At 45.3% G+C, this 11,286-nt stretch overlaps 1 protein-coding gene across 1 annotated transcript in view; it reads left to right on the forward strand.

Annotated features, from left to right (window-relative positions):
• The window catches only part of RHPN1 (rhophilin, Rho GTPase binding protein 1), a gene marked incomplete at its 3' end in the record, with an annotated part of 19,843 nt that overhangs the window by 124 nt on the left and 8,433 nt on the right, over positions 1-11,286 (forward strand). Inside the window, exon 2 of the mRNA XM_010152750.1 lies at positions 9,764-9,884. Coding sequence (XP_010151052.1) covers positions 9,764-9,884 — 121 coding nt within the window. The remainder of the gene's footprint in view (positions 1-9,763; positions 9,885-11,286) is intronic.

Below are 11,286 nucleotides of genomic sequence, written 5' to 3' on the forward strand. Positions count from 1 at the left end.
TGGGTGGGAGCAGGATGGTAAAACACTTGGCTGATGCTCCATGGGCCTGGGTATCCCTCTCCGGTCCATGGGCATGGTGGTCTCCATGGGTGGGGGTGCTGGTCCCCATCCTGGCCATCAAACTGTGCTTTGGGGTGTCAGGGCATAGCAGGGGGCTGGTTGGGAATGGGCTTGATGTGTGATGTGGAGTAGAAACGTGTCCGGTAGCTCATCCATAAAGACCTCCACTACTGTCTCATAGCTCATCATCTCTTCAACTCCACTCCTCTGTCAAATCCTCCTCCACTAGCAGCATCTGCAAGCTTCCCAGGGACTACTTTTACCCCAATTCTCCTATACTTTGACTTTTTCTGCTTCCTATCCATAGGAAGATGGTCCAGTGAAGCACTGTCTGCTCCCCCCTCACCATCGGAGGTACCAGGCAGGGTGTTGCTTGCTGGCACGCTGCTTCCCCCTGGGAGCTGTCTGCAAGGAAAAGTCAGTGCAACGGTAGCGTGCGAGATGGGGCTGATAGTTCTGCTGGCATCACTCGTTTAATTAGTAACAGCGGGGTGAAACCAGTGGGGATTGTCCTCGGGCTGCCACCAACCCCACTGCTTGACTTTCCCTGCCATCCCTTGGGCATCAAGGTGCACTCCTGGGGTCAAGGAGGCTTTAAAGTGTGCCGCTTTTTGCAGGAAAAGGTGGGTGAACGTTAGTGTTTTGGGGTGGTTGAAGTGTGTCTCCCGTTAGGTCTATTCCCTGAGAGCCAGCTTTATAAACCTGTAGAGTTTGCACTGTAATCTGATCTCTTCTTGCAAGTATATAATTTTCAAAACTTGTTCTTCAGCAGAGCGCTGCATTTCTGTAGCCCTTTGGCAAAAATAACAACACCTTTAAAAAAAAAAAAACACAAAAAACACCCAACAACTGAAAAAGTAAAACTCAGCCAGGCTGTAGAAGTGGTGGGTTTTTTTTTCCCCCTGAGTGAAGGTTGAGATTGCAACTTCAGTTGAACAAGGATCAATCTGATCTTAAGTCACTTGAGCCTGGCCTCTGGGACTGCAGCTAGAGGGGTTGCAACCTTAAACCAGGTTGGAGTTTACCCAGAGCCTTGTCTAAATAGCAGGTGCCGCTTGTAAGGGGAGTTTCAGGAGTGCTTTTTTTCCAGTTTATTCAGTGTATGGATGTGCTATTTTTCTTACGTGAGCAATTGGTTTACCTTGTTTGAATCTGTCAGATGGCAGCACAGAGGAGAATAATGTAGGAAAACATTGCAAAGCATTGAAGGGGGGGAAAACTGGCAGGGAAATTAGCAGCATCTGTCATAACACGATTACTTTTTTTAATTAAAAAAGACAAACCACCTGATTAGATTTCCTATTAATGATATTAGCTTTCTAGTTAAGAAAACCCAACTACTGATACATCCTCTTCTAATTGTTTTTTCCACCCAGGGTCTGTGGATGGGGCCACTGCATGTTTGCTCCCTTGCAGGGGATGCTGAATGCTGCTGTGATGGTGATCTTTATTTTTTTTGCCAGGGTTCATGTACTGGGGCTGAAGATTTAATACATCTGTTTCCTGCTGGCACTCTGCCCCAGCTCTCATGATGCCCTGTGCCTCCCACAGCTCCCCAGAGCAGTTTCACGCTTCTAAAATTCAAGCTTTGGATGCAGGTTTTGCTGTTTATAAACCCCAATGCCCCATTTTATGTATTTTTCCTCCTGTTTTATTTTTCCTTCCTCTTGCTGAGTGCATTAGCCAGCAGTGAGGGCACTTTGAGAAATTTAAAACCTTAATCCTCCACTCATTTGTTAAAAGGCTATGTGATGTAACCATATTCTCAATAAAAGGTTTTAGTGGTTTTAGCTGGTAATGTCTCCCACAGAAAAACAGCTTGCAGCCGGAGTGCTTCATGAGATTAGTTTCATGATAGGCACTTTTATAATATGTTCTTGCCCCCTAACATCTATTTATCTGTTGTGACCTACTGGTTGTCTTGTAGCAACAGCCCATATCGCTTTCTGAAATGCCCTTGGCTGGGAGGAGAAGGAAATTAACGCTAATCTCTTAAAAAGGAGAATTTTAAAGCCCGCTTTTGCATGTGGAGTGATTCTCTGGCTTTTGTTTTGCGCTCTATCCCATGGGCTAACAAGGCTAAACCAGGGTCACTTGGCCACTTGTCCTGTGCTGTCCTGACTCAAATTTGTGGGTAGCAAAGAGGAATAATAATAATCTCAGTTGACAGCTCCAGCCAGTGTGGTTCTGGAAATAAAACAGGTGCTGAGAGCTTGATGCTCCAGTTACCTTATTTCTACATCAAGTTTTCCAGCTGCTGGATCATCTGTGCACTTGGAAATATCCCTTTTTGGGGACAAAACCCTGTGTTAGGTAATATTGATTTTTATCCACTCTCAGAACAATAATTATTTTTTGTTTTGTGTGGGAGATGTAAGCATTTACTAGGTAAAACCTGCAGGGTTGAGGTTGTTAGGTAATACTGATTTTTATCCACTCTCAGAAAAATAATAACTATTTTTTGTTTTGTGTGGGAGATGTAAGCATTTACTAGGTAAAACCTGCAGGGTTGAGGTTGTACCTAGAGACCATGTGCTCAACACACAGGATTGGGGTCATGGATCAAGGGTACCTCCGTTAAGAACTCTGGTATCTTGTGTGTCAGTGCTTCCTGCAGCTGTAGAAAGTGTCATCTTTGGCTGTTCCCTGTTTCTGTGTACATATTTTGCTCTAGCTTTTACTACAGACCAAATGTTGATGTTCCAGAGTGTGCCTTGATGCACGCTGGGTGAATTACTGGAGAGCAGACACAGCTTGGGCTTGACCAGTGCTCATGGAGTTGCCCACCTCTGCCTGAATTATACTTGGTGACTGGTGCTTGACCCTCCCAAGCACTGACCTTTGACTCTTCATTCACCCTTGCTGCTGGGGTTTAAGGCTTGCTGGGTGCAAGCTGTATGATTTCCTTGGGCTTTAGCACCTCGTGCTCCTTTGTGTGCAGTTTTCTTTAATTGCATTTTGAGTGCAGACTGGTAGTGCTGGAAAGGTTAGTTGGCCACTAACTTGATGGTGTTGAATGCTATAGGAGCTCACCACCCAGGACCTGCCTAGACAGCTGAGGACCTTTAGTGTTAGCAACAAACCATCACTGGCATGGATTTGGCATTGCTCATGAATCCTGGTCCTACCTAAAGGAATTGCTCTCTGGATGAGAGCACAGTTTGCAGGTGGGAATGGTGGCTGAAGGTTGCTGTGGCTGTATCTGGAGCATGACCCTCATGGCTATCAGGTGTCAAACCAAGATATCTCAGGCCTCTGTTGTAGCCTTGCATGGATTTGCCTTTGGCTCCAAAAGGGGGTTTATTTTATTCCTACTGCCAGTTCTCTCTCTCTCTCGTTGTGTAGAGGGAGCACCTGGGGTGACTCTTGTAGGAACTGCTGGGGTAGGAGATGATGTGGAGGTGAGACATGGAGTCAGGCTCCTGCCATTTCACAGAATCGCAGAATGGTTTGGGTTGGAAGGGATCTTAAAGATCATCTAGTTCCAACCCCCCTGCCATGGGCAGGGACACCTTCCACTAGACCAGGTTGCTCCAAGCCTCACCCAGCCTGGCCTTGGACACTTCCAGGGATGGGGCATCCACAGCTTCTCTGGGCAACCTGTCCCAGTGCTTCACCACCCACTCTGTGAAGAACTTCTTCCTGATATCCAATCTAAACCCCCCCACTTTCAATTTAAACCCATTACCCCTTGTCCTGTCACTGCAGGCCCTTGTAAAAAGTCCCCCCCCAGCTTCCTTGTAGCCCCTTCAGGCACTGGAAGGCTGCAATGAGGTCTCCCCGGAGCTTTCTCTTCTCCAGGCTGAACAAGCCCAACTCTCTCAGCCTTCCATCATAGCAGAGGTGCTCCAGCCCTCTGATCATCTTTGTGGCCTCCTCTGGACTCTCTCCAACTGGTTGATATCCTTCTGATATTGAGGGTTCCACAGCTGGATGCATTTCATCTGATGGGTATATTTATGTGCTGAGTAACCAACCTCAGCATCTGGTTGGTGTGAAGAGGGAATAAGGCACCGCTGGAGAGGTCAAATAAGTGAAATCCCAACTGGCTGTCCATCAGAGAGTTGAACCTTGTCCTCTTACTTCTCCAGGGAAGGTTTGAATAATAATATTTTTTAATGCCTTTTGACTTCCCTTTAAAAAAAAAAGGTAATAAGGTGTTTATTTCCCAGGAGGGATAACTTACAAAACTTCCATCAAACCAGGTTATTCCCTCACTGGAAAAAAAGGGAATTGTGGGTAAAAATGCCCAACTTCTCTGAAGCAGCAGCTCATTTCTTCTGTATTGCATTGCCTGGCACCAAGGTCTCTGTATGTTTGTATATCCATATGGCAGGGATATAGGGCTGGCTGGTGCCATGCTCCCATTGCAGCTTTCTCCTTGAACTTCCCTGTCCTTGAGGATGTGAATGTTGTCCACTTGGTGGTAAAGCTGGCTTTAGAGCCTAGGTCAGCACCAGGTGACAACTTATCACTGCTGTATTATGGATATCTCCAGTCTGTGTGCAAATTAACCTTCTTTAGTTTCTCCTGCTAGTCTGTGGATGCTCTCCAGCATCTCTAATTGGCAGTAATCATGGTGATGACTGTTTTGTGGCTTAAGCTGGTCTTGGAGATGCCGTGGCTTGGTGAGCAGGTGGGCTATGGAGCACCTCCCACAGTTCAGGCAAGCTCTGCAGGCAGCTAGAACCTTTTACTGTAGTACTTACTGGAGCCATAACTAAACTCAGTTACACATGCTGACAGCTCACAGTTGTCCTTTGATCAGTTCATATGCTTAGGTTTTGCTTTCCCCAGTCACTTCCAGCAACACAGTTCCTGTTCTTCTAGCAGAAATTAGTTTCTTTTTGCATGGCTTTGCCCTTTGGACTTGCTGGCAAGTCCACCTTTCCTACAGGTGATTAGGCTTGTCTGTCATTAATGCTGAGGAAGCTGGGAGGCGGTGGCCTTGTTTTGCCACTGGGGTCACAAATAATGCTGTAGGTGTGCCTGTCACTCAAGAATTATCAAGGCTTCATCTCCTTGTGTGTACTGGAGATGTGAAGTGCAAAGTGCACTTGGTGATCATCTCTAAGCAAACATTCCCTAAGGACTTGATTATAGAAGGAAACCTAACCACGTAATTGCCCTATTTAACACCCCAGATAGGTTCTCTTGAACTAGAAGAGGTGTTAAGGAGTTAAGAACACCATTACTCATTGGATGTGTTCCCTACAAAGACAGGCTTTGAGCTGGCAGGAGCCTTGACATCCTTCAAAGGGGATCTGTTTGTCTTGGCCTCCTCTGGAAGGGGTCTCCTGGCCTCTTCCCTTAACTTCTTCGCATGGAGGCATTGGCTGAGCACATTCTGTAACACTCTCTTCCTATGCCAAGGGTTGAACACAACGTTATTTGGCAGATACCTTCTGAGCATAAAATGGCCTTGCTACAAGAATACTGGCTCTAATCCTGCTTTGTCAGAGGCAATAAACTTCAGAGCTGCACACAACTCGTATAACTTAATGACACGCACCTCATTCATTTTCATGGCTTTCTTAACGTATGCTGTCCTCTGTACATACAAGCTGTGCCGTTCCCTGGCTGCTACATGATTGAAGGCCCCTCTCTGGAAGAGTAATGTGCTTACTTCTCCATTGTAAAAGCTTTAAACTAAGAAGGCTAAGAAGTCTCGCATTCAACTTGGCCACTTCTTAAGCACCCAACTTCATTCTTCTGTTGATGTCCCTAGGTGCACCCCAAAGCCAAAGAGCATGGTTGAAATAAAACATCTTTCTTCTGACCTTAAAGGGTTGACCTCAAGAGCTTGTACAAAGAAGAATTAAGCAAAGAAAATCCCTTTTATAACCTAACAGCAGGGTTTGGTGTATGGGGTTTTTTTTTCCCTATGCCCCCACTTATGTAAGGCATCCTTAAATCTGTCACCGCTTACTTCAGACACTGCTGTAGTTTTCTGTAGTTTTTAGCTTTTGGTTGCAACTTGGAGAGTATGAGCAGTGGAAAAGCATTGGGTTCCTTTGAATGCAAGCTGTTGGAGGATGGGTGTGCTCTCTTTTTGACATTCTATCTCCCCTATCCACCTTTTGTTTTAAATATGGCCTTTTTTTTTTTTGATCTTGTGATGGTGTCTCCTCTCATTTGTGTTAACCTGGGCTAAGCATCTTACTCTGGAGCTAAATTTCCTTCTTGCTTAATTATTTGTAAAATAACATCATTTCTGCAGTGCTCCAGAAGCAGCTGCAGACTAGGCTTGGTTGTTCCCCATGATGACCTTGGCATAATGCTTATATTGGTCCGTGCCAGCTAGGGATGATGCTTTGGGACTGATGGCAGAACCTCTCAAGGCGAGATGTGCTGCAATCCCATCGGTTATTGCAGCTACCCAACCTCATAAAGGGTGAGGAGGAAAGCAAAGTGTGGCGAGATCACATGAAATCCCTGAAGGCAGCAGGTCTTGAGATATTGACTTGACATCCTCGCAAGGCTTTGGTATTATGTCAGGTGTTCCAGTACCTGACTTTCTGGTACCTTTTTGCTCTTGGCTTTGGAGCCTGGAGGGAATTGATAACTGTCTCATTAAATCTCATTGAGAAGACACCCAGTCTTCTGATGTCTACAGCTGGCTTAGTGTCTCATGGAGGGAGAAGTCTAGGCAAATCCAAGTGCCCTGATGTCCTGGATGTTGTCCCCAGCTGCATCGGGGCTTGCAGGTGTTCAAGGAGGGCAGCTCCTATGTGCTTTTGTGGAAAGGTGAAGTGGTTAACAATTACCAGTGCTGCTCTGTGTGCTTGAGAGGGTGGTTATTCACCGGCTTTGACACTGTGGTGACTTGAATTTTGTGGTTAACAGTTACCAGTGCTGCTCTGTTTGTGTGCTTGAGAGGGTGGTTATTCACCGGCTTTGACACTGTGGTGACTTGAATTTTGCCTCTTGGTGGTGTCTTAAGCTGGATATGGGAGGAGTGGGGAGCTGCCAAGTCAATTAGCTAGCCCTCCCTTAATTGCTTTTGCAGGGGAGAGGTTCTAACACTGTTTTTGAAGACTTTGTAGAGCCATCCTGGTGTCTTCTCATACCACTCCCTATCTCACTATTTTTAAATAGTTTCTTCTTGTCTTGCCTTCAGACAAGGAGGTGTTCATGGACTTTCTCTGTGGTTTTGCATAGTCATTCCACTTGTACCTCTTCCATCATCTCTCACCTGCAGTTCCTCTGGCACATGTATTCAGGTAGTGTTTGTTCTTCCCTCTGAAAAAAAGTCTTCAAAATTCTCTGATTGCTTTCGAGGAAACCTTTGCAAGAAGTGGAGAGGTCTCAAAGGTGATGAAAGCTCCTATAGGATAGAGCTGGAGGCAAAGAAGAGGTTCTTTTAACCTCCAACAGTTGCTACCATGGTGATTGAGTTTTGAATGGATTTTTATGGCTCTGGAAGTGGAAAGGGGGCCTGGGTCCTGTTGACTTGCATGTATTTGGATATATTTGTATACGCATTTGGCTTGCATTGTCTCTGAAGCTGACAAGCACACAGGTCTCATCTGTGAACCTGAGGGGCTGTTGAAATTTTAATGAGCCACCTTCTCTTTACAACTTCTTAGCCCCTTAAGCTTTAATTTACATATTTAGGTTAATGTCTCTCACTGTATGAAGAAACCTCACTGAAGGCATCAGCTTTTACTTAAAAGAAATACTTGTGCAATATCTTGGGTCACATCTGCATGAGCAGCTACTCTTTCTGGACAAGAGTTTGGTTCTGTCTCCTTTGCTTTGAGAGCCTCTGGGTGTTCAGGTTTGAGTAGTGCCTTCATGGTTGGGTTGGGTTTTTTCCAAGGGCCATGTTCAGCAATGACCCAGCTCCTTGCTGGAGAAAACAAATCCCATGGACTAGGGTTACTCATCCTTTTCTTTTTTTTCTTCCGTTTTCTGGATTTTTTTTTTTTTCCCCTGGAGAGCCAATGGTGTGTGCAAGACAAGTGAGTTCTGCTGGGCAAATAGAAGTGGCACTTCTTGATCAGCCTTTCCTGTATTTGCTTCTGACCCAAGATTTGTGCAGCTGTTGATGTTTTCCTTAATGCCCCATTTAACTGTTTTTTTCCAGAATAATCAGTCTCATGTTTGTTCCTTGAGTAATTTCAACAGGCCCCATTTAACTGTTTTTTTGCAGAATAATCAGTCTGTTTGTTCCTTGAGTAATTTCAACAAATTCATGGATTACTGTAAAGTACTAAGCCTACAGATTTATGGACCAGATGGAGTGACTCTGAGTCTGTGGTCTCCAATCTACCAATTAGGAGCTCAAATCTTTCACTTAAATGAAAATACCAATGTTAATCCCAGGCCCTTTTCAAAGGGGGCACTGCTAGGTGGACTTCAAATACAAGAAATTGATTTTCGGAAAGCTGAAATCCATGTCAATGCAAAATTTTTCCATTCCCTACTTACCAATCAAAGATAGTTTCATACATTTTGAGCAAGGAATTTTTTTTTCCTTTCCTACTTCCCAAGAAAAATCAAATTTGTTAGATGTAGGTTTTTCCAGTAACACTGGGACCCACAGTGTTTTCTGGAGAGGTAACCAGGTTTTATCATGACTTGTTGGATTTGACATTGTTGTGACCCATCCTGGAGGATGAGGTGAGACCTGGTGGAGCCCACAGAGATTTCTACATGGAAGAAATTAGCTGAGAAGATGTTTTGGATGGGATGAGCTGTTGGAGATCTGTAGAGTCTCTTGGGTGGCAAAGCCCCTTCTGGATGCAGAGGCAAGGGGTGTCCACCAGCAGCAGTGGAGGGAAGGCAGTGGGGAGCAGGTTAAGACTGATATTCATAGCAAGTGGAGGCTTTCTAAGAGAAGAAAGAGGGTGAAATAGTGGCTTTGAGGTATTTTTTTCAGTGCTACACTGGATCTTAATACGTTCTTGAAGGTTTCTGCCCATGCTTGGCACTGATATATGAAAAGCAGACTCAGAGGTGTCCATCCTCATAAACTGCTCAGCCTTGTGCCCTCCCAGTTGTGTTTTTGTTTTGGTGGGTTTTATCCAGGGGTCTTTTAAAGACTCATTTCATCCATCTAAACCTCTCCTTGCACAATGGAAATCGTCTCTGCTTGGGCAGAGCTTTTGTGGTCCTGGATTCAGAGACCTTCCTCATGGCAACCTCTATGCCTGGGGCATCCCATAATAACCTCTTGCCTCCACGAGACAGGGGGATATTGCTGTCTGTTGTTTCCTGAAGTCGGAGATGAAATGTTTTGGTTTTTTTTCCCCTGCCTGTAGAAAGTCCAAAACAGAGGCAGGGATGGAATTAATTTACTGCTTTGTCCGACTCATTTCTCCACCCCCGTGAACTCTTGACTTGCTGCCTGCTCTCCATCCCCTGTAGCCGGCAGGAGACGGGAGCACTTAGACGTAGCATCACATCTGTTTGTGAGCTCGAGGGTTATATTGAGCTCACCTGAATCCCCTAGGCCCTGTCTCGCGTCCGGATGGCGAGATCCTGGAAGGGAGATGATGAGTTCCTGTTGACGGTTGTGTTTGGGAAGCCTTTTCTGAATAGCTTAGAAAATAAATTGCTGTAAGAAACATGTGGTATTCATTACATAAAACTTCTTTTTTTTTTTTTACCCCAAGTGTGATGCCAGTCTCCAAAAGTGCCATTTTAATCCCAAAATGTTGATGTGTTTCTTTTTGGTGAGAACCTGTCTCTCTCCCTCAGCAGGGCTGTGACCCCTTCGCCCAGACTCAGCGCAGCAAACTGCAGCATCGCCGGGCACGGATTAACCAGCAGATCAACAAGGAGATGAGGATGCGAGCGGGGGCGGAAAACCTCTTCAGGTGAGTTCTGGTACCCAGAGCATCCCTCTGGCCCAGGGCTTTGGCTGGGGGTGGAAATAGGGTCGTGATATACAGGAGGAAAATGATGCAGCACTCCCATGACTATGGTTGAGGTTTGCTTGTCTTCCCTTGACATTGCAGCATTCATCCTAGAAATGCCTGCCCTCCATCCGGTGCAATGCCCATGCTATGCATTTTAATGAAAAATTGTAATTTTAATGTCCTGGAGGACTGGCACGAAGCAGGGTGTGAGCAGATGGAATAATGGGAATGAGTATTTAACTGGGATTGATCTTGGACTGCAGACCTTCTGCCTGATGACCCCAGCAAGTGGGTTAAATCCAGCTTTAGTTCTAAAAATTCCCATCCCCACCAGTGCAGAAACTGAAAATTAAGGTATGGTTTTGCAGATGGGCACAGCCTGGTGGCTTTTCACCCTGCTGAAGATGCAATCATGGGATGGTGCAAAAGTTAGTACCTTTGCATGGCTTTCAGATTGCAGCTGGTCCAACACAAGTAGAGGCAGTGCATTGCATCATGATTGCATCATGACAACTCTGCAGGGGAAAGCTGTAATCCCATGATTTTTTGCAGCTATTTTTATCCTTTTTTAGCCCAAGGATGACCTTTTTCTTTGTAGCTCTTGTGTGTATGTTATGTTCCTGTAGGATACATGGGCTTACAAGGAATCTGGGGGCAACTTTTTATAAGGACAGGGAGTAACAGGACAAGGGGTAACAGGTTTAAATTGAAAGTGGGGAGGTTTAGATTAGATATCAGGAAGAAGCTCTTCATGGAGAGGGTGGTGAGGCACTGGAACAGGTTGCCCAGAGAAGCTGTGGATGCCCCATCCCTGGAAGTGTCCAAGGCCAGGCTGGATGAGGTTTTGAGCAACCTGGTCTAGTGGAAGGTGTCCCTGCCCATGGCAGGGGGGTTGGAACTAGATGATCTTTAAGGTCCCTTCCAACCCAAACCATTCTATGATACTGGAGCACATGTGCAGGGTGAGCAGATCTGTTAAGATAAGAAAATATCATAAGGCTGCCCTGAAATAGGGTTTTTTTGACATATTTTGCCAGTTTTAATTTTTTTTCCCCCCCAATCAAATAAGATTGTCTTTTCACTTTTGAACATAAGTGATTTAACATCAGTGGTGTGTGCCTATTGCACCTGGAAGAAGGGAGTAATAGTTGCTCCTCCAAACTATAGGAAGAAATGGTATTTTACTGGTAGATGAGGACAGTGGAGCTTCTGAGGGGAGGTGAGGTTACAGCCCCTGTAACCTGCTGCTTCAACCACACTGCCATGCCTCATTTAATTAAAAACAGGTCACAAAATCCCATGTGCTGGTGCACATGACTCCCCTTGATTATGAAGAAAAAAAAATATAGGGCAAAATGTG

The sequence above is a fragment of the Eurypyga helias genome, unplaced genomic scaffold (genome assembly GCF_000690775.1).
Source record: "Eurypyga helias isolate BGI_N326 unplaced genomic scaffold, ASM69077v1 scaffold16715, whole genome shotgun sequence".
Lineage (NCBI taxonomy): Eukaryota > Metazoa > Chordata > Aves > Eurypygiformes > Eurypygidae > Eurypyga > Eurypyga helias.